This window comes from Pseudorca crassidens, chromosome 8 (assembly GCF_039906515.1).
Source record: "Pseudorca crassidens isolate mPseCra1 chromosome 8, mPseCra1.hap1, whole genome shotgun sequence".
NCBI lineage: Eukaryota > Metazoa > Chordata > Mammalia > Artiodactyla > Delphinidae > Pseudorca > Pseudorca crassidens.
This window is the reverse complement of record NC_090303.1, coordinates 14,768,623-14,792,601: the sequence shown is the minus strand read 5'-3', so window position 1 is coordinate 14,792,601 and position 23,979 is coordinate 14,768,623. Positions and strand designations below refer to the sequence as shown.

At 35.6% G+C, this 23,979-nt stretch overlaps 1 protein-coding gene across 2 annotated transcripts in view; it reads left to right on the top strand.

Annotated features, from left to right (window-relative positions):
* Positions 1–23,979, top strand: part of CDK13 (cyclin dependent kinase 13) — a 110,357-nt gene that overhangs the window by 33,934 nt on the left and 52,444 nt on the right. For both annotated transcript variants that reach the window (XM_067745858.1, XM_067745856.1), the window contains exons 3-5: positions 890–1,060; positions 2,451–2,590; positions 4,684–4,854. In XM_067745858.1, coding sequence (XP_067601959.1) covers positions 890–1,060; positions 2,451–2,590; positions 4,684–4,854 — 482 coding nt within the window. The remainder of the gene's footprint in view (positions 1–889; positions 1,061–2,450; positions 2,591–4,683; positions 4,855–23,979) is intronic.

Below are 23,979 nucleotides of genomic sequence, written 5' to 3'. Positions count from 1 at the left end.
CTGGGACTCATAACTGCTATGAAAGTATGTGAAGTCCAAATTTTATTATCATTGTAATATTCTCTTTCAACATGTTATATTGTTAAACAGATTTTGTAGTGTCTGAGAGGTTTAAAATAATCAATTACCAGGTTAAGATACAGTTAAAAAAATCAGAGGTCTTAATACATTCAAAAAAGTATAAAACTAACTGAGCTTAATTTTCACCTGTAATTCTGATAAGCTAGAGCCTTAAAAAATTTTTTAAAGAATCATTGTCCAATTCAGGAAAAATTAATTCTGAAAAGGGATGAAGCTAAATTTGTTCTTTGTAGTTATTTAAATGGGCCAGATAAATAATAGCATGTGGTTTATTTATTTCTTAAAACAAAATAGCTTTTTGTCTGTCTACCAGAATCAAACCAAATGCTATTATAAAACTAATGAATTTTCCCATAAAGCATGACTAGTTGACTTTCAGTTTTAATTTACAGTTTTATAGTAATTCTATATCTTTTTAAAAAATAGCCTATTTTTTAGAACAGTTTTAGATTTACAAAAAAGTTATAATGATATTACAGAGGGTTCCCATATACCCTCCACTCAGTTTCTTCATTATTAACATCTAGCATTATTAGTATGGTACATTTGTTACAATTAATGAACCAATATTGATACATTATTAGTAACTAAAGTCCATACTTTGTTCAGATTTCCTTAGTTTTTATCTAATTCTGTATCATTTTTGCCCCCAAATTTTATATTTTTGCAGTTGAATATAGTATATTATTTTAGCTGGAAAGTAAAGAAACTCGGTTTAGCCTTTGCCATTGTGTGCTATATAAATGCATTTTTATTTCTCAATGAAATAAACTTTTGTGTTTTATTTGTCTGACTCCTTTCTTTTTAGCTTACGAGGAAATATTTCAGTAAAAGCAGTTAAAAAAGAAGTAGAAAAGAAACTACGATGTTTACTTGCTGATTTACCACTGCCCCCTGAGCTACCAGGAGGAGATGATCTCTCAAAGAGTCCAGAGGAAAAGAAAACAGCAACACAGTTACATAGTAAAAGGAGGCCTAAGTATGTGCTTGCTTTCTACCTGCTCTTAAATTGGCCAGAGATGATTCTGGATCATCATAAAATTATAAAGTCCAAAATTAAGATTTAAAATAATAAAAAGTGTGTTCTTTCAACTTAAGTATATGAATAACTTTTATTGGAGCTTTGAAAAAAGTTTTTTTTCCTAATTGCCTGAGTACTTATTCAAAATGACTCATAATACCAAATTAAATTTTCCCTCTCAGTTTGTAATGTATTAATTTCTTGGGATATTATATATGTTGAAGAAAATTTCTATAATTAAGATATTTAAAAAACAAATATTGAAATTGGGCAAGGTGGAAATCAGCATTCAGTGAGCCCAGACAAAATTAGTAATGGGCAAGCTGCTATGTTTTCCTTTGCTTTTATTTGCTCCCATAACTAAATGCATTCTTGATTTTGCAAGAGGTGGAGTGGAAGAAGGTTTGAAATCTGTATCCTAAATTAGCTTCAAGTAAGTGCCTAGAGATAACTCTTTCCCTTGAAACCTGTTCATCAGTTAAGGGCAGAGGGAGAATGATGATTCCTTTTTTTATTTCTGCTTAACCAAGGGAAAGTGTAAGTAAGACTTTGAGTTAGATCTGATTTTAGAATTGCTGTTTCAGGTAGTGTCTAGTATAAGAATATGAGGTGATTTTCTAGTGTGGAGTAGAAAGCTAGAAAACTTTAAAAAGAGTCTCTCCTTGAGTATTGTACCTTTATTCCTTTACTTAAATTCTCTTACCTGCCAGAATATTAAGATACTACAAAATTACATTCTTTTTGAAGAATATAAAATATTTGTTATATATAATACATACTTAAAGTGTAGATTCCTAAGGGTTGATAATATTAATATTTTTATACTCTCTTAGACTGAAAATCTTTCTGGTGCTTCCATTTTTAAGATAATTTTATCTAGCCATAAGTCTAAATTTGTCAATACGCTTTATGGTTAGATTTTTGGTAATGTTCATTATTAAACTTCTGGTTTTTGAAAGCAGATAAATATATACACATTGTCAATGAATGAAAAAATACTCTGGAGGTTGTTTAGAGAACTTTGAATCTTTGAACCGGTGTTGGTTTTGTCCCCTCACTGAAAAATTATATTGTATTTCTGAAAGTCCTTCATACAAACTTCATTACTTCTCTTTCCCACTTTAAGTGTTAGTCTACAGAAGGAGAGTCAGTATGGAGAAATACCTTGACTTTCAAGATAATTTATAATACCACCTCACAGTGTTGCCTGTCTTAGATGATCACAAGTATGCAAGGGTGAGGGGAAATAAATGGTTTAAGATTGGGTATGGAGGGTGGATATTGAGTATTAAACAGTTTATTCACTTTGCTTGATTGTATATAAAAACTTCAGAACTATATTTGATAGAATATGTGGGCCTCGCTATGGTGAAATCAAAGAAAAAGACATTGACTGGGGAAAACGCTGCGTGGATAAATTTGATATCATCGGAATTATTGGAGAAGGTACCTATGGACAAGTTTACAAGGCCAGGGATAAAGACACTGGTAAGAATGCCAAATGCTTTGGATCTTCGGGCCTATGGAATGTGCTTAATTCATGTTTCTCTTCTAATGTATAACTTGAGGAATTTTCAGAAAAAAAAAGTTAAATTTGAATTTATCATGGTATTGTTTCATCTTGTTTTTTGTTTCATTTTATGTATGCACTTATGTAAGATATGAGTACATGTAATGGGGTGTATATACATACATGGTTTTTTGTTTTGTTTTTTTTTTGGCTGCATTGGGATCTTCGTTGCGGCATATGGGATCTTTCATTGTGGCGCGTGGGCTCTTTGTTGCGGCATGCAGGCTTGTCTCTGGTTGTGGCGCGCAGGCTCCAGAGCGTGTGAGCTCAGTAGTTGCGGCACACGGGCTCTCTAGTTGTGGTGTGCGGGCTCCAGAGCACACAGGCTCAGTAGTTGGGGCATGCCGGCTCAGTTGCCCCATGGCATGTGGGATCTTAGTTCCCCAATTGGAAGACTGATTCTCCTCCTTTTTTTTTTGTATTTAATAAATTTATTTATTTTATTTATTTATTTTTGGCTGCATTGGGTCTTGGTTGCTGCGCGCGGGCTTTCTCTAGTTGCAACGAGAGGGGCTACTCTTCGTTGTGGTGCGCGGGCTTCTTATTGCGGTGCCTTCTCTTGTTGCGGAGCATGGGCTGTAGGCGCGCGGGCTTCAGGAGTCGTGGCTCGCGGGTCCTAGAGCGCAGGCTCAGTAGTTGTGGTGCATGGACTTAGTTGCTCCGTGGCATGTGGCATCTTCCCAGAGCAGGGCTCGAACCCATGTCCCCTGCATTGGCAGGGGGATTCTTAACCACTGTGCCACCAGGGAAGCCCCGGAAGGCTGATTCTTAACCACTGGGCCACCAGGGAAGTCCCCTGAGAGAAAGTTTTAAAAGGCCTTGGGGCAGAGGAAAAAGTAACTGTGTTAGACACCATGTATTTTACTAATAAATGGTGCTTAGAGTCAGTGTTTAATCTTTATTTATAATTTCTTGTTGAAGTAAACCAATAGATAAAATAGCATAGGTGTTTGAGGGCACTTAGTATAAGCGAGGCTACCTTATGCATAGAAACTCTGAAGGCAGTTATAGCATGCAGCAGTAAAGTAATATTTATCATGATGATTCTGCATTATCAAAAGAGATTAAATTATAAAACAAGGAATCATACATTTTAGATTTCTATTAAAAAATCAAGTAATTTTTAATGATTAAAAGGAAAAACGTCCTTCCTTTGGAAAATTTGTAAGTACAGAATTCCTTCTTTTTCCCCTACAAAGAAGTGGAATGAACAAACTTCTGTTGCAGTGAATTTTTTCTTATAATAGGATTTGTGTGTGTTTCAATATTTAGATTATCTGATACAAAACTCACTCATATGTAAATTATGAGGCCATTTAGTGTTGTGGGAAGAGCACATAGTTTTGAGAGAGCTAAACCAGATTTTGAATCCCAGTTTTACTACTGGGTAACTGGGCATCTTTGGACAGGAATAGATCTGAGCATATTTTCTTATCTGCACAATGTCCAGAGTTTTCTCATCTGTTCAGAGAGATTTTATGCATGTATAAGCATATTAGGTATATTTAGCCTCCCCTCTTCACTTTTTAAAAAATGGCAGTGTAATATATCTACTCTTCGTTATCTAGCTTTTTTCATTTAATATATCTTAGTGTAAAATAACAGTGCATATAGACCTACTTTATCCTTTTTAACAGTTGTATAATATTCCGTAGTTTGATAAATATCCCTTAATTTATTTAACCAGAGACTTTTTGAACCATAAATATTATAATTTGGTATATTGGAAACTAAAATATATTTTGTGGTTTGTAATTTCAAGAGGTAGGAACTGAAATTATGAATTAAAATAAAAATTTAGGGAATTCCCTGCTGGTCCAGTGGTTAGTACTCCACGCTTGTACTGCAGGGGGCATGGATTTGATCCGTGGTCAGGGAACTAAGATTCCCACAAACTATCTGGTGCAGCTGAAAAGAAAAAATAAAAATAATATTAAAAAATAAAATAAAACTTTTAAATGTTACTTAGTTTTGTCAGCTGGTAACCTGATTTTATTTACTTTTCTAATAGGAGAAATGGTAGCCTTAAAAAAAGTACGCCTGGATAATGAAAAGGAAGGCTTTCCCATTACAGCAATTCGAGAAATTAAAATTCTCCGGCAGCTTACCCACCAGAGTATTATCAATATGAAGGAAATAGTGACCGATAAAGAAGATGCTTTGGATTTTAAGAAGGATAAAGGTATGTGTGCATATTTACATAACCAATTCTGTGTATTCATGATTTTGCTAACTTATAGATTTTGATATTGACCATTTGAGGATTTATTAGGTACATTAAAAATATTGCCTTAATATCAAACTCTATTAAAATTTTTTTTTAATTTATTTTATTAAACTATAGTTGATTTACAATATTGTATTAATTTCTGCTGTACAGCGAAGTGATTCAGTTTTACGTATATATATTCTTTTTCATATTCTTTTCCATTATGGTTTATCACAGGATATTGAATATAGTTCCCTGTGCTATAAAGTAGGACCTTGTTGTTTATCCATTATATTTGTAATAGTTTGCATCTGCTAATCCCAAATTCCCAATCCATCCCTCGCTCCGCCTTCCATCCTCCTAGGTAACATCATACTTATTGGTATTACAGATGAAATATTCACTAGCAATATTTTTTTGGGGGGACCTCAATATATAATTTTTAGTCTTTATTTTTTAGTGATTGAGAAGCAGTTTATAGTAGTATTAGAATATATTTACCTTACATTTTTAATGTTATAATGTCTCAACATACAAGGAAACTTTGTGGTAGGCATATGTATTATTTCTAAAAGTATGGCGGCAAAAATGTTAACCTGAAATTGCTTTTGATAATCTATAGTGGTATATTGTTGGCTTTTGGCAAAAAAAAGCTGAAAAGAAATTAGTGTGCTTTTTAAAGTAGCTAACATAGGGTATTTGATGGGTGAAAGAAATGCTCTACCTCCAGCAGGTTTTAGATCTTTAGAGTAAGATTTTGGAACTAAGGTTGACTCCCTTATAGTCAGTGGTTTTCAAAGAGCAGAATTCTTTTTGAAACTAAATCTAACATAAAACAGATTAAAAAGTAGGTATGTTCTGATTGAACATGGTACTTAGCCTCCTCCCATCCCCAGCTATACACATCCACCATCTTATTCTTCTGGGGAACACAGTAGAAAAATGATTGTTGTTATGTATGGTAACCATTTTTTATGAAGGAACCTCTGTTTGAAAGTATTCTGTATGCTCTATGGAGATCATCAGAATCATCTTTTTAATTGATATAACTTCCATTAGTTTTTTCCCCACAATAAAGCCCATATTTCTTAGTCTGACTTTGAACTGGGTTTGTCTTTTTCATGTTATTTTTCACTACTTCTTATTGTGTAGTAGAAAGGTTACCTGTTTGACTTGGGTTAGAATGTCTGGGGTTAGAGACTTAGCTTTTCAGCAAGGCCTTTAGCCCTTCTGAGCCTGTTATTTCTTTACCCATTAAAGGGAAACATTATTTCTCTTACTGTGTAGTGAGAATTAAATTAAGATTTTATGCATGAGGGTGGTGTGCAAATACTGTTTTTCATTAATCTTGTTCTATAGCCAAATTAATATAGTTGCTTTTCCTCCACATACCCTGGACCTCTGTTTTCGTGATCTGTGTGATCATATCCCTGTTTATTTCTCCAACCTCAACCCCAATCCAGTTTTTCTCATTGCTCACCAAACTCCATTCATATCGCTCGTTTGAGTCATCAGATATGCCAGTGCACTTCTCTGCCCTGAAGCCTTTCTTTACACTGGGCATACACCTCTCCAGCCCCAACACACACACACACACACGCACGCACGCGTGCGCACGATTTAAAAGGCAAATTTCTCGTTCTCTAGCTCTCTGCCTGAATGTTGCTTTATTCATTAGTGAGGTCTTACCTGACCAATCTTCCCACTTTCCACCACAGTGGCCTTAAGAAAACATGGTTAAGTGGTTTCACCATGGGTATATTTTTGTGCAGAAACCTATAGATGCTGAAGGAGCTTCCTCTGAAATAATCGAGGGAATGCAGGCGAGACAGACAAACTAATTCTAAATTTTTTTCCTAATGTTTTCATCTTCAAGCAGTTGCATTTCTTTTTACTCTCTTTGAGGGAATCTTTGAACTATTTTGTCTGTTTCTCAATCTTTTTATTGTTAGTGTGAGGTATAAGAAAACATTTCCTATACCTCTAGGTCTTTAGTTTCTGCGTGGGATGCAGTTACTTGTATTAATTTCAGTAGTCTTGTGTTCATACTTCCCTGTTCATAAGGTCTTTGAACTAGACTGTTAATTATTTTGCAACAGAAGCTTTGCTTTGTTATTTTCTTCTTTCCACTGAGGATTATGAATTTACAGAAAAATGATTTCTGAATGAATGTAATAATATTCAATGAAAAATTTTAACGCAGTTTATAATTCTCTGGGTAGAGGACACTTTTTGTTTGGCAGTTATATGCAGTATAAAGTAAAATGTTAGTCATTGATCTCCATATCAAAATGTAAATATTTAGTACTCAGATGAAAAACAAACACTGAAATAATGGTATCACTACAACAAAATAGTATTTTGGTACTTAAAATTAACATAATATCCTGGGTAACGAAAACCAGTATTAAAATTACTTTGTACAAATTAAGTTAGCTGTAATGCTCTCAATACTAGTGTTTGTTTAATGAGGGAATTTGAGTAATCTTTTAATTTGGAATTTTTCTAAATATCAATAAAACAGTTTTCTATAGTAATGCTTATGGTAGAGTGTCATTATATGGTTGAGGGAAGCAGTCTTAAATGTCACTTTCTCTGTAGTCTCTTGATTCTCACATGGTGCTCCCCTATGCTTGCATTCCATGTTATACACAGTTCTATAACGATATTTTCTATTTCAACTTAGTCATTATGTTTTTATCTCTTATTCCTATTGAAGTGCCTGCCTGAGGACAGAGACTGAGTTTTATTCTACTTTGTGTTCATAGTGTGCAGCACACAGTAGGTTATCATTAAATTTTGAATAAATGAATGAATGAAATACAAAGGTGAGAATGTTCTGTGGAGTAGATAGAAAGTTAAAGATGGGTGCTATTTGGATAAGTAGGGAGGAGGCCATTCTAATTCATAATTGTCATAACGTGTTTTATGAGGCAATGAAAAATTGGCATATCCCCTAAAAAAAAAGTCTTGCTTCAAAATTATCTTCCCTGCCTCATTTTCTTAAAAATCTGAATTCATTCCCATAATATAGAACTGCTAATATTTTGTGGGTTTTGTGATGAGAGCATTGTTGATCGATTTGTTCGTTCTTTCCGTACATGTTTATTGTGCCAGTTCTAGACTTGGGCTGGCCAATACAGTAGCCACTAGGCAATATGTTTATTTAAATTTAAATTAATTAAAATTAAATAAAATTAAAAGTTCAGTTCCTTAGTTGCATTAGCCACATTTCAGGAGCTCTGTAGTTATACATTACTACTGACTGCATTTTGGATAGTGCAGCTGGAACGTTTTCATCAAATCAGCAAGTTCTAATAAATAGTGCTTGAGATACACAAGGTAAAAAAAAAAATCTGGTCCCCGACTCAACCGAGTTTCTGGGAACCAGGTGGATCAGTACTTGCTAGAACTAAACGAGACTAATATATGAATGACAGGCTTTTTTCTGCCCAGAAGTTTTCCCTTATTGTTAACTCTGTTAATCTGTAATTGCCAGGATTTCAGTTATAGGTGTTGAGTTTCAAAAAAAAGAGAAAAAATTTAATGCAGGCTGTGGAATCTACCAAATAAGCAAGAGAACTTTGTTAAGGAGTCTGTACCTACCAACTGTGTACTGTGTCTTCTTTTTTTTTTTTCCTACCTTAAAAACGAAATGAACTTACAGGTTATTTTATTAAAGATAAAATTTTCCTGTGATGGTGGGGCCTCCAGCAGCATGTTGAGGCAGGATGGAAAGTCACTTGTAAGTTTAAATTTTTTGTATACTGGGGGCTGCCTATATTATGTTATTCATTTTGTCATGTAAAAGATAAAACTTAGTCTCAGTTGTACAATTTATTTGTATCTGATATTTTATGTGAAGTTTCCAGTTAAGGCTCTAGGCCAGGGATGCATAGTTTTAAGACCCTATACCCTCTTTTTGTGCAGTAGTACTATTATTTAGAATTAGTAACTTTTTTTGAGTGGGGCAGGGAAGGAGAAAGAAAAATGTTAGACTTTCTTTTGATTATAAAAGTGATGTTTATTGTTATAAATTTGGATAATAAAATGACCCAGATATTATCACTATTAAAATTTTCTATATTTTTCCTAATGTGTCTTCTCTCATATTTATGATTATTTATTCCCAAGCTGAGGTTCTGCTTCTTTCATTAATAACATGCTTTTTTATTGGAATAATATGTCACTTGGATGGACCATATTTCATTCCTCCATTGTTGCATATTTAGGTTCTTTCAGGCATTTCAACTACTGTTTTCTGTATTGAAGTGTTATACTGGGAAATCTAGCAGTGATTTGTAGCTATTCGTATACCTTTAACCAGACAAGGGACTTTATCTGCTAGAAAAAGTCCTAACCAATTCTGAATTATAGGTTTGGTGAGAAATGAAGTAGTGAGTGAAGTAGTGAGTGATAAAGGTCCTGTATAATGAGCATATATAATCCTAGCAGTCAGTGAGTCCATAGACATTGAAACCAGATTTCCTTCCTAGAATATGTCCTTCTGCATAAAACTTTTATTCACATCTGATTATTCCCTTAAATTGATTATAGAAATGGGATTATTAGGTCAAAGGATTTGAACTTTGCAATTTCTTAACACATATTACCAAGTTGTTTTCTAGAAGGGATGCGCCGGTTTACACTCTCAAATGTAGAGCAGGAATAGAACAGTCTAGGAATAGAAGGGAACTGCCTCAACTTGTAAAAGGGCCACTATGAAAAATAAGGATGTCTGCTTTTGCCACTTCTGTTCAACATTGCCAGGGAAATAAGGTAAGAAAATGAAATAAAAGGTAACCAATTGGAAAGGAAGAAGTAAAACTATCTCTAATCAGTTTGTGTGTGTGTCTGTGTGTGTGTACACATACACACAATATAGAAAATTCTATGTAATCCACTAAAAAACTCTTAGAACTAATAAATGAGTTCAGCAAGGTGGCAGGATACAAAATCAATATACATAAATCTGTTGTAGTTCTGTACACTAGCAGTGAACAATCTAAAGTGAAATTAAGAAGACTTTAATTTATAATAGCATTAAAAAGAATAAAATATCTAGGAGTAAATTGACAAAAGAAGTGTAAGGCTTTGTACCTTGAAAGCTACAAAATATCATTGAAAAAAAATTAAAGAAAACCTAAATAAATGGAAAGACATTACAGATTCATGGATCAGATGCATACTATTCCCCAAATTGATCTACATATTCAATGCAGTCTCTCACAGAATCCCAGCTAGCTTCTTTTCAGAAACTGACAAGCTGATCTTAAGATTCATATGAAAATTCAAGAGGTAAAATTGTCAAAAAAATTTAGAAAAACAAAATTGGAGGACTCACACATAGTGTTCTCAAATCTTACTACAAAACTAGAATGATCAAGACTGTGTGGTACTGGCTTTAGGAAAACATTTAGATCAGTGGAATAGAATTGAGGGCTTAGAAACCAACCCTCATATTTATGGTCAGTTTATTTTTGATGAAGATACCAGCACAAGTCAGTGGAAAAGAACAGGCTTTTCAACAATCAATGCTGGGTCAAGTGGATATACACATGCAAAAGAATGAAATTGGATCCCTTTCTCACATACACAGTAATTAACTAAAATGGATCAACGATCTAAATATAAGAGCTAAAATCACAAAACTCTTAGAAGAAAATGTAGGAGTAAATTTTCATGATGTTGGATTAGCCAAAGCCTTCTTTTTTTTTCTTATTTTTGAAAATATTTATTTTTTAATTTTATTATTTATTTGGCTGCGCCGGGTCTTAGTTGTGGCATGTGGGATCTTCTAGTTGCGACATGTGGGCTCTTAGTTGTGGCATGCGGGATCTAGTTCCCTGACCAAGGATTGAACTCAGGCCCCCTATATTGGGAGTGAGGTGTCTTAACCACAGGACCACCAGGGAAGTCCCTCCAAAGCCTTCTTAGTTATGACAAAAAAAGCAGAAACTATAGGAAAAAAATAGATATATTGGACTTCATCAAAATTTAAAACTTTTGTGTTTTGGTGGACACCGTTGGGAAAGTGAAAAGACAACTCAGAATGGGAGAAAATATTTATAAATCATGTATCTAAGGGGCTTGTCTCTATAATATATGAAGAACTCTTACAACTATATAATAAAAAAGATAGCCTGTTTAAGAAGTAAGCAAAGGATCTCAAAAGACATTTTTCCAAAGAAGATATACAAATGGCCAATAAGCATATGAAAAGATGTTCAGTATCATAGTCATTAGGGAAATGCAGATCAAAACCGCAATGAGATACCATCTTATACACACTGTCAGATGGCCATAATAAAAAGGAGAAGTATTAACAAGTGTTGGGGAAGATGTGGAGAGATTGGAAGACTCATACATTACTGGTGAGTTGTAAAAAATGGTACAGCTACTTTGGAAAACAGCCTGACATTTCCTCAAAATGTTATGTGTAGATACCATGCGACCTAGAACTTCTACTCTTAAGGATATATCCAAGAGAAATAGAAACATGTCCACACAAAAACTTGATACCAATGTTCATAGCAGGATAATTCACAGTAGTCCCAAAGTGTAAACAACCCAAATGTCAATCAGTTGATGAATAGATAAACAAAATCTGGTATATTCATACAGTTGAATATTATTCTGCCACTAAAAGGATTGAAGTACTTACACCAACAAATTGGATAACTTAGATGAACTGGACACATTTGTAAAGACACACAACCTACCAAGAATCATGTAGAAATAGAAAATCTGAACAGACCAGTAAAGAGATGACTCTGTAATAAAAAATCTCCAACAAAAAAAAGCCCAGTACCAGATGGTCTTACTGGTGAATTCTACCAAACTTTTAATGAAGAATTAACACCAGTCCTCTACAGACTATTCCAAAACACTTCAAACTCATTCTGTAAGGCCAGCATTACTCTGGTACCAAACCTAGGCAAAGACTACAAGACAAGAAATCTATAGACCAATAATTTTTCTGATGACTATTCAGCAGACTAAATTCAGCAGTGTATTAAAAGGATTATACATTATGACCAAGTGAGATTTATTCCTGGAATGCAAAGATGATTCAATATATGAAAATCAATCAGTGTAATACACTACTTTATTACAGTGAAGGGGGAAAATCTACATGATGATCTCAGTAGAGCATTTGACAAAGTTTAACACACTTTCATGATAAAAACACTCAACAAACTGGGAATAGAAGGAAACTGCATCAACATATTAAAGGCCATATGTGAAAAGTCCACAGCTAATAACATCATACTCAGTGGTGAAAGACTAAAAACTTTTCTAAAGTCAGGTAGAAGACAAGGATATAGTTTTCCCAAGCTATCCGAAAGTAGAGTGTTCTTGTGAAACCCTTTGTAAGCTCAAATGGCATAAAGGGAAGAAGCAATTACCTTAGGACACATCTTGCTAATGGAATCACAAAATAAATTGAAATAAAGCACAGGTGCTCACAGACACAGTTCAAAGTTATGATGGCTTGATGCTGAGTGTAGTTGCCAGGGAGGGGGCTTGGTAGTGCCACTCTCACTGCTTAGGGTACATGCTGCCTCTATAACAGCTCACTGCAAAATCAACACTGAATGCTATTTTTGCTTTTTACCTTTCTTTTGTAAAAGCAAAATTCCTCTGATTTCTTTTGATTAGCGAAAACAGATACTGATGTAGGTCTGTCATAAAAGCAAAGTGGCATAAAGCAGACTTTCCAGAAATGGGGGATACCTGTACCTGCTTTTGTTGCTTCTGTTCACAATAGTGCTGGAAGTCCTCCTCAGAGCAAATAAGCAAGACAAAGAATAGATGCCCAGATTAGAAAGGAAGAAATAAAATTAAGTCTGTTCATAGACAGAATGGTCTTATGCGTAAAAAACCCTAAAGATTTCACATACACACACACAAAGTTAGAATTAATAAATGAATTCAGCAAAGTAGCAGGAAACAAAATTAACATGCAAAAATCAGTTGCGTTTCTATACTCTTAACAGTGAAAAATCTGAATAAGAAATGAAGAAAACTTCCATTTACAATAGCATCAAAAATAATAAAATACTTTGGAATAAGTTAATCAAGGAAATGAAAGTATTGTACACTGAAAATTACAAAACAAGAAGTTAAGGATGACACCAATAAATTACAGATATTTGTGTTTATGGATTAGAAGACTTAATAGTGTTAAGGTATCACTACTACTCAAAGTGATCTACAGATTCAGTGCAACTCTTATGAAAATTCCAACATTGGTTTTTGCAGAAAAAGGTTTATTTGCTTTATGTAATTTTAAAAGTATGTAAAATATCAAACATATACATAAATTTAAAAATGGTATAATGAAATAACATTCCATGTACCCACTGCCCACCTTTAACAATTATCAACTCATGGCCAATCTTGTTTATATATAATCCCATATCACAGTGATCTAAACTACAATCTTGGGCTTCCCTGGTGGTGCAGTGGTTAAGAATCCGCCTGCCAATGCAGCAGACACGGGTTCGAGACCTGGTCCGGGAAGATCCCACATGCCGCAGAGCAACTAAGCCCGTGTGCCACAACTACTGAGCCTGCGCTCTAGAGCCCGTGAGCCACAACTACTGAAGCCCGCATGCCACAAGTACTGAAACCCGCGTGCCTGGAGCCCATGCTCCGCAACAAGAGAAGCCACCACAGTGAGAAGCCTGCGCACTGCAACGAAGAGTAGCCCCTGCTCGCTGCAACTAGACAAAACCCATGTGCAACAACAAAGACCCAGTGCAGCCCCACACACAAAAAAAATTTAGGCTATTATCACAAAAGTAAAAATAAAAACAACAGAAAATAAAAACAGAAAATAACAAGTGACAAGATGTGGAGAAGTTGGAACCCTTGTTCTTTGCCAGTGGGAATCTGCAACAGTAAAGCTGCTATGGAAAATGATAACGGTGATTCCTCAAAAAATAGAATTACAATACCATATGATCCAGCATTTCCACCTTTGGGTTTATACTCAAAAGAATTGAAAGCAGCATCTTCAAGAGATTTTGTACCCCATGTTTATAGCAGCATTATTCACAGTACCCGAAAAGGGGAAAGCAACCCAAGTGTCCTTGGATTCATGTATTGATAAGCAAAATATTTATATGTAATAAAGTATTATTCAGTCTTAGGGAGAGGATTCTGACATATGCTACAACACGGATGAAGCTTGAGGACATTATGCTAAGTGAAATAAGCCAGTCACAAAAGGACCAGCATTGTGTGATTTCACTTCTGTGAGGTACCTGAGGTAGTCAGATTCATAGAGACAGAAAGTTGAATGGTGGTTACCAGGGAGGGAGGTGAGAATGGGGAGGTATTTATTGTTTAATGGTTGCAGAATTTCATTTTTGCAAGATGAAAAGAATTCTGGAAATAGATGGTGGTGATGGTTGCACAACAGTGTAGATAAGCTTAATGCCACTAAACTGTACATTTAAACATAGTTAAGATGGTAAATTTTATTTTTATTTTACCACGATTTTTAAAAATGAAATACTGATTGATATATGCTGCAACATGGATGAACCTTAAAAATACTATGCCAAGTGAAAGAAGCCAGTTACAAAAGATGATGTATGATTCTGTTTATATAAGATGTCCAGAATTGGCAAATCGAGAGAGATAGAAAGTAGATTGGTGGTTGTAGGAGACTTGGGGAGGAGCTTGGAAATGGAGAGTGACTGCTAATTGGGTAATTGTTCATTGGGTAATTGTTCATCTTTTGAGTGATTTACATAAAAACTATCCTGCCATCTGGTTTTCTTGCTCTCCATGTGTTTCTTAGGTTACTGATCAAAAAGTGTTTGTTGAGTTGAATTGAGGAGAAAAATATTTATGAAACAGATTGTAGTGTGTTCCAGAATAACTAAATGAACCTTTCATGATTGTGAATTTTGCATGATCAGTAAAAGTTATAGGAAGGTGCTTTAGTTACATCAATAAAATATAGCAAATAATGCTTTTAAAGGAAAAAAATTAAAATCTTAACTAGTAATGACTTCCTCCTTTGGGTTACAAGGAAATACAGAGTTAGCATCATGTGTTGAAATTCAGAGGTAAAGAACATAGGTCAGAATGTGTAGGTGCCTGTCGGGAGATACGATCTATGGTGAAAGGATTGTCAGGAGTTTAAAAGGAATCTGTAGGGAAGTAGGTAAGGGGTAAGTGGAGATGGAAGGGGGAGGGGGGTTCCTTTTCCCTGCCAATATTTCCTGAATAGCTGAACAAGAAATATGTTATTTTGGGGCAGATGTTATAAGGTAATAGTAATGGGAACTATGTATAATGGTTAAGAGTATAGTTGGAATTCTTGCTTCTTCCACTATTACGTACTCTCTGTTTTCCTCATCTGGAAAATGGAATAACAGTACCTAACTCATAGGTTTGTTGTATCAAATGAGATAAACTGTGTGAAGCACTTAGGTTAGAATATTGCACATAGTAAGCACACAGTAAAGTTTACTGTTATTATAGCTTGGTGGTAGATTGATTGTGAGGGCAGAAATAGATCAATTATATAATAATTTTTTATAATTAAGCAGAAAGGGTGGATGTTTGGGAGAAATGAATATTTCAGTTTTAGTTCTTTAGTGAAATTTTATTTTGTGGATATCATATATCAGGAATGGTGCTGACCCAGAAGTTAAAATTAAAGAAACATTTTCCTGAAAGCCTAGAAGTAGTCTCTGTTTCTAAAAGTTGTCAAGAAGGGTGAAAAACTTGTCACGTCTGACTAGCTGTGATTGATTGGTTAACCCACCAGAAGTTAAAAAGTGAGTTCATTGGTTGATCAAACCCAGGCAGCGAAAAGGAAGTCAGAAGAGTGAAACTCAATATCAGACAGTAGGACAGATGCCAGTAGCAGAAGCCATAGAGTGCTATGACCATCAATAAGGAGAAAGAATTCTGCTAAATTCTGTGGTGGGGAAAGGCAGGTGGTGAGGGGTGGAAGTGGCAGAGCACCACTTAGGGCATCATTACCATTTCGGGCACTGAAATAAAAGACAGCTGTTATATCGCCCTATGGTTTTTGAGCCCTCTCTGAGGAAGCGAATAACACCTTTTTCTTCATGGCATAAAGAGGATGGGACACTCAGGCTGGGGGATTGTTTCACTTTTGCCATTTCGTAAGTGTGTGATAATGGGCAAATTATTTAGCGTCTCTATGCCTTGTGTGTTACAAGGAGATAATAATACTTTTCGAGTAATTGTGAAGCTTAAATGAGATAATATGTGAAGTATTTTCACCTCTGTAGTAGTTTACCATTCTTTATGCTTACCATAAAGTCAGCCTAGCACTAGAGTACTAGAGTACTCTAGAGTGCTACGTACTAGCACTCTTAATATGATATGTTATAGAAGAGACTTAATATAATAGTTGATCTGTCATGCAGTTACTACGTAAGACCTTCAGATTTCTTATTTCTTTTAGTTTGTGTGTAGAATTTTGTTAAAAATCAGATGTTAGAATTTGGAGGGTATTATGCCATGTGTCATTCCTTTAGAGGTATATCTCATGTTAAAAAGAAATATCTGTGGCACAAATGTCCTTTTTAATACATAGGCACAGTCCTCCTTTATAGCTGAGAAAAGGACATGAACAAGGAACAAAAAACTGATAATTTCCAGTAAATATTAGCAAAAATATTCAGCCTCACTGTAGTTAAACATAATTTAAGTACAACATATTTTTTACCTGTCAAAAACTGGGAGTGTTTTTAAAAGAACTTCTCTTACCTGATACTTTTTAGAATTATAAAAATAACATATCTGGTTGAAATAAAGCCCTGGACATGTAGAAATAAAAAACATAAATGAGTAGATGAGAGACATATGCATAGATGCTCTGACATTTGGCCAACAATGAAGAGACACCAGCGGCTCCCTCTTCTTTAGTTTCTTTTCAGACATTTTTTTGTGAAAAACAAGTATACACCTTGTTTAATCATTAATTTTTACAGAGTTGAGGACATAATATGCAATGTTCTGTAAAACAGACATTTTGTGTATCATGCAACCATTTTAAAAAAGCAAGATAGTGTTTTTTAGTTTGTTTTTTCAAAATTCTAATGTGAATTTATTTACTTATTTTAAATATTTATTTATTTATGTGGCTGCATCAGGTCTTAGTTGTGGCATGCGGGATCTTTCATTGTGGCGTGTGGGCTCTCCGTTGCGCCTTGTGGGCCTTCTCTCTAGTTGTGGTGCGTGGGCTCTAGAGCGCGTGGGCTTAGTTGCCCAGTGGCATGTGGGGTCTTAGTTCCCTGACCAGGGATCGAACCCGTGTCCCCTGCATTGGAAGGCGGATTCTTAATCACTGGACCATCAAGGAAGTCCCTGTAGTTTTGTAATTTGGATATATTTTATTTTACTAGACTTTCCCCATAAATGGATCTTTAGGTTATTGGTTTTTAGCTTTTATTAACAGTGCTTTATCAAACATCATTAAATGTAAATCTGTGTGTATTTCTTTGAGTCTTTCTGTAGATACATTCTTTTTTTTTTTTTTTTTTTTTCCGGTACGCGGGCCTCTCACTGCTGTGGCCTCTCCCTTTGCGGAGCACAGGCTCCGGACGCACAGGCTCAGCGGCCATGGCCCACGGGCCCAGCCGCTCCACGGCATGCGGGATCCTCCCGGACCGGGGCACGAACCCGCGCCCCCTGCATCGGCAGGCGGGCTCCCAACCACTGCGCCACCAGGGAAGCCCAGATACATTCTTTTTTTAAAAAATTAATTTATTTGTTTTTATTTTTGGCTTTGTTGGGTCTTCGTTGCTGCACACAGGCTTTCTCTAGTTGTGGTGAGTGGGGGCTACTCTTCGTTGCAGTGTGCGGGCTTCTCACTGTGATGACTTCTCATTGTGGAGCACGGGCTCTAGGCACATGGGTTTCAGTAGTTGTGGCTTGTGGGGTCTAGAGTGCAGGCTCAGTAGTTGTGGCGCACGGTCTTAGTTGCTCCACGGTATGTGGGATCTTCCCAGGCCAGGGATTAAACCTGTGTCCCCTGCATTGGCAGGCAGATTCTTAACCACTGGGCCACCAGGAAAGCCCTGTAGATAACATTCTTAAAAGTGGAGTTGTTAGGTTAAATGATACAATTCTTTTTTATGTTACTAATTATAGCCCAATTAACTTATAAGAAAGCTTATACCAGTTTACATACTATTACAATTTTGTGTGAATGGCTAGTTTACTGAATCAAAGTACATTATTGATTTTACAGTTTTTGTCCAACTCATAAGAGAAATTAATACTTTTTTTTATTATTACTTGTGAGGTTAAATTTTTTTTTCATGTTTTTTCCATTTCTTCTGTGAAGTGCCTCTTCCTTTGGCATTTTCTTACCAACTGGAGAGATTTATTAAAATATGGATATTAATGCTTCATGTGTTTCACATATCATAGATAATTTTTCTCCTTTCTGTTGCTTGCCCTTTTTCTATGTTCTTTGTTAATTTAAATCTTGTATATGGTCATTCTGTCAGTTTTGGGGCTTTTTGAGGGAAAGTGGTTTGTCTGATGCTTAGCCTTTTGGAAAATTACAAGAATGTTTTTCTGTATTTTTTTCAACTTCTCTTCTAGTTCAGAAATTTTAGATATTTAAGTTGTTTTTATTTTATTCTCTTATGCTGTCTTTAATCAAGTTCCCATACGTTCTGGGGTCTCCTGTTTTACTGACCCTTTTGCATGTCCTGCTGCCATATCACTTTGTTTCAATTATTGCAACCTTATATTACCTTTTAATTTCTGTAGGTAAGGGTCTCCTCTCCTCTCCCCCCTTAAGAGAAGATCTTGCATATTTTCATGCATTTAGATGGATATGAGCTGTGAAAACTTATCAGTGGAGATTTGACTGGAATTGCATTGAGGTTTATTTGGCGAAGGGCAAGGATTTTTTAAAAAACTTGGTCAGTGTATAGACCATAGATGGGTATATTTATGTAATGCTTGAGAGTGAAAATTGGTATAACTTTCAGAGAGTGTTTAAGGGCATGATAGGGTATGTGGCACATACTAAATGCTCTGTACATATTTGACGTTGATATTATAATTATTATTTCTTAGAAGGTAATGTCTTGTAAATTAGCAATTCTATTTTTAGAAGCATATAAGGAAGTAATCATGACTTTACATTGATGTAGCTATGAGACTTCTTCATAGCATTGCTTATTGCTTATTGCTTATTGCAAAATGTTAGAAACAACTTAACCATCTAACAATAAAGGATTATTAAACAGAATTATGGCATGTTATTACTGTGGAATACCATATAGCTATTAAAATTATGTAAAAGTTAAATGATAATAAGGAAAATTGTTTACCCTCTATATTATGAACTGAAAAAAGTTTAGAAAGGAATATATAAAGTTTATTCCAATTTTTGTTTTACAGATAGATATGTTCTGGGAGTACTAGGAAACCTGTTGGGGTGATAGATGTGTTCAGTATCTTAATTGTAGCCACAGTCTCACAAGTGTATACCTGTGTGAAAACTATTTAAAGTATACCTTCTGAATATGTGCAATTTATTATTGTCAACTAATATATCAAATCTGTAAAAAAAGTTTTGTTCTTTAAAATGTAATAAACTTAAGGAAAACTGTTGAGCGTATTGCTTCAAGACGTAAAACCATTAGGGTATATACATATATACAGAGAGATTGATTTTAAGGAATTGGGTCACATGATTGTAGAGGCAGGCAAGTCTGTCATTTGTAAGGCTTACTGGCAAGCTGGAAATTCTGGCAGGAGTTGATGTTGCAGTCTTGAGTTCAAAGGCAGTCTGGAGCAGAATTCCTTCTTCTGTAAGTGACCTCAGTCCTTTCTGTTAAGACTCCAAATGATTGGATGAAGCCCACCCACATTTGAGCTCTCCTCAAAGTCTACTGATTTAAATGTTAATTAAATCTAAAAATACCTTTACACAACATCTAGACTGGTTTTGACCAATCATCTGGGTACTATAGTGCAGCTGAGTTGACACATAAAATTAGTCATCTCACTTGTATTAGAGTGATTTCAGCAGAGTAACAGAAAATCCAATTGGAATGGTTTAAACTGTGTGGAAGTCTCTTAGCTTTCATAGGAAGAGGTCCAGAGATTGGGCAGGCTTTAGGGTAAGTTGGTTCAATGGCTTAAGGATGTCACCAAAGACCCAAGTTATGCTATCCATACTGTCTGTTTCATTCTCACCGTAGTATGGCTTGGAGAGACAGTTGTTCGTATCTGGTGAGAGACATCCTGGCTTCCCATGGCTCTTTGAAGATGTACTTATGCCTGCATATCTGTAAACCAGTCACCAGCAGGAGGGTTGCCAAGAACCTACTTAACATAAAATGTACCCAAATTAGAATATCATAAAAAGGAAAGAAACTAAGAAAAATACCACTTTCAGAACTCAGGAGCTTATTTGGCAAGAAAGAGATAGCTGAGTTATACAGAGGTCGATTCATTGGCTTTACGTGAAATCTGAAGACACTAGAGTGTTATGTAAGAAGATTGAGAAATACCTGCTCTGCTGAGCAAAGTAAAGGTTACACACATTTTTTTTTTTTTTCATTTAAGTTAGTCTGTATCTGTAGGATAGGTGGGAATTGGCAGCCAAACATGCTGAGTCATAAAGGTAATGGAATTATTGACCATTTTTAATTTAGGATGTGGAAAGTTGCATTGATATACTCTTTTTTTTAATGTTCTGACTTTAGTGTTTTATTTTAGTGAACATAATAGTTATTTACTGACTTGTCTTCCATTATTGGACTTGTTAATAGGGTTTAAGTTCATTTCACTTCTAGGTTTTCAGGTACCGGACTTCCGATTTGGGGATTTGGGGTCATTTTAGTGTATAAAGGGATTTTCTAATAACAACTGTTATACACTCATAAGATTTGTCCATTTTTACAGGTACTTGGGGTAGTAACAGGAATTGAATGATTTTTGTACTTCAGAAAGCTTTTTTGTTATTTGTCTCTGGCTTTACATGAGTTTTCTAAAAAGGAATTGGAATTTTACATTATGTTCTAGATTTAATATAAGTTGAAAAACTCAGCTTCATGAATATAGCTTGATATTGGCCATACTTTGGGGTAGATATTGTATTGGACATGTTTTGGTGTCTGCTACCACCAATTTACCCTACTTCCTATTTACTTCATATAATAGCCTTGAGCTTTTTGTTTTTGTTTTTGAGGTTCCAGCTTTTTTCTCTTTTTAGTCCATGTAACTGTGGAACTGACTTCACTTCTAGCTCCCGAGATGCATGTCGTTCAGGTCTGGCCAGTTAGAGCCTTACAGTCTTTCTGTCGCAAGGCTGAGACTTTTCCTGAGATCTCACGTATTGAGTGGGGTCCTCTTACTTGTGAGGTGTGAGCCTGAGAGCAAGAAGGGGCTATTGCTGCCGCAACCACCTTGAGCACTGCAACAAAGAGTAGTCCCCGCTCCCCGCAACTAGAGAAAGCCCAAACGAAGACCCAACACAGCCAAAAAGAAAACCAATTAATTTCCCATTTCTCTTGCTACTTTGCCCAACCCAGCCAGGGTTAACAGCCTGTTATATATCCTTCAAGACCGTTGTCTATGCACAAAAATGGAAATAGAAATAATAAAAATATATATTTAAGTATATAAACTGAGAGAGAGAGAGAGAGTCAGTCAGGCAGTCAGTCAAGCAGAGATACAGAGTCCAACAAAAACACAGTTTGGGGCTTCCCTGGTGGCGCAGTGGTTGAGAGTCCGCCTGCCGATGCAGGGGACACGGGTTCGTGCCCCAGTCCGGGAAGATCCCACATGCCGCAGAGCGGCTGGGCCCATGAGCCATGGCTGCTGAGCCTGCGCGTCCGGGGCCTGTGCTCCACAACAGGAGAGGCCACAACAGTGAGAGGCCCGCGTACGGCAAAAAAAAAAAACAGAAAAAAAACCCCCACAGTTTGATAGACCCACAGACGGGGACACAGAGAAAGAGGGATAAAGACGAGAGGCATATAAAGCCGCACAGAGAATCTGACAGGAACACACACACAGACGGGGACACAGAGAAAGAGGGATAAAGACGAGAGGCATATAAAGCCCCACAGAGAATCTGACAGGAACACACACACACACACACACACACACACACACAATACTTTCACTGTCTTAAAAATCCTGTGTTCTGCCTATTCATTGCCCACTCCCACCCCCAACCACAGCAAACACTTGATTTTTTAACTGTCTCCATAGTTTTACCTTTTCCAGAATATCATCAAAGTTGGAAACATACAGTATGTAGGCTTTTCATATTTGCTTCTTTCACTTAGTAATATGCATTTAAGTTTGCTCTATGGATTTTCATGGCTTCATACCTAATTTCTTTTTAGTGCTGATCAATACTCCATTGTCTGGATGTACCACAGTGTATTTATCCATTCACCTGCTGAGGGATATCTTGGTTGCTTCCAAGTTTTGACAATTATGAATAAAGCAGCTATAAACATTCATGTGCAAGTTTCGGTGTAAATATAAGTTTTCAGCCTCTTTGGGTAGATGTCAAGGAGTGTGATTGCTGGATTGTATGGTAAGAGTATGTTTGCTTTTGTAAGAAACTTCCAAAGTGTCTTGAAAAGTGGCTGTATGATCTTGCATTCCCACAAGCAATGAATGAGAGTTGTTGTTCCATATCCTCACCAGCATTTGGCATTGTCATTGTTATGGATTTTTTCATTCTGATAAGTATGTATGGTATCCCATGGTTGTTTTAATTTGCCATTCTCTATTGAAATATGATGTTGATAATCTTTTCATATACTTATTTGCCATCTGTGTCTTCTCTTTGGTGATGTATCTGTTCAGATCTTTTGCTCATTTTTTTAATTGGGCTTTTTGTTTTCTTATTGTTGAGTTTTAGGGTTTCTTTGTATATGTTGTATACCAGTCCTTTATCAGATGTGTTTTATAAGATTTTCTCCAGTCTGGCTTGTCTTTTCGTTCTCTTAATGGTGTCTTTTGCAGAGCTGAAGTTTTTAATTTTAATCAACTCCAGCTTCTTTCACAAGCACACCATTTCTTTTTTCCAGATTGTGATTTTGGTGTCATTGTCAAGCCCAAGATCACCTGGGTTTTCTTCCTTGTTATCTTCCAGGAGTTTTTTAGTTTTGCATTTTGCCCTTAGGTCTGTGATCCATTTTGAGTTAATTTTTGTGACATGTGTAAGGTCTGTATCTAGATTTGAATTTTTTTTTTCCTGGCATGTCTGTGTCCGCTTGTTAAGCAGCATTTGTTGAAGACTTTCCCTTTCGTACAAAAGTGCCTTTGCTCTGTTGTTGAAGATCAGTTGTCTGGTTTTGGTATTAAGAGTAATGCTGGCCTTATAGAATGAGTTAGGAAGTAGTCTTTGTCTCTTTGTATTTTCTGGAAGAGATTGTAGAGAACTGGTACAATTTCTTCCTTAAATGTCTGGTGGAATTCACCAGTAAAGCCATCTGGGCCTGGTGCTTTCTGTTTTGGAAGGCTGTTATTGATCCTTTCCTTTAATAGATTTGGGCCTATTCAGATTATCTGTTTCTCATTGTGTGAGTTTTGGTAGATTGTGTCTTTCAAATTATTGGTTCATTTCATCTAGAATATAAAATTTGTCGGCATAGAGCTGTTCATATATTCCTTTACTATGCTTTTAATGCTTTGGGGAGCAATAGTGATGTCCCATCTTTCATTTCTGATATTAGTAATTTTTTCCTTAGTTAACCTGGCTAGAGGCTTACCAATTATATTATTCTTCTCAGAGAATCAGTTTTCGGTTTCACTGACTTTTTTTTTTTTCTCTTCATTTGCCATTTTCAATATCTCTGATTTCTGTTACAATTTTTATTATTCTCTTCTGCTTACTTTGCTGTTTTTATGGTTTCCTAAAGTGGACGCATAGGTTATTGATTTTAGGTCTTCTTTTCTAATACGTGTATTCAGTGCTGTAATTTTCCCCTAAGCAATAGTTTTGCTGTATCCCATGTACTTTGGTAAATTGCGTTTTTATTTTTATGTACTTCAAAAGATTTAAAAATGTATTTTAGACTTCTTGTGTAACCTACGTGTTATTTA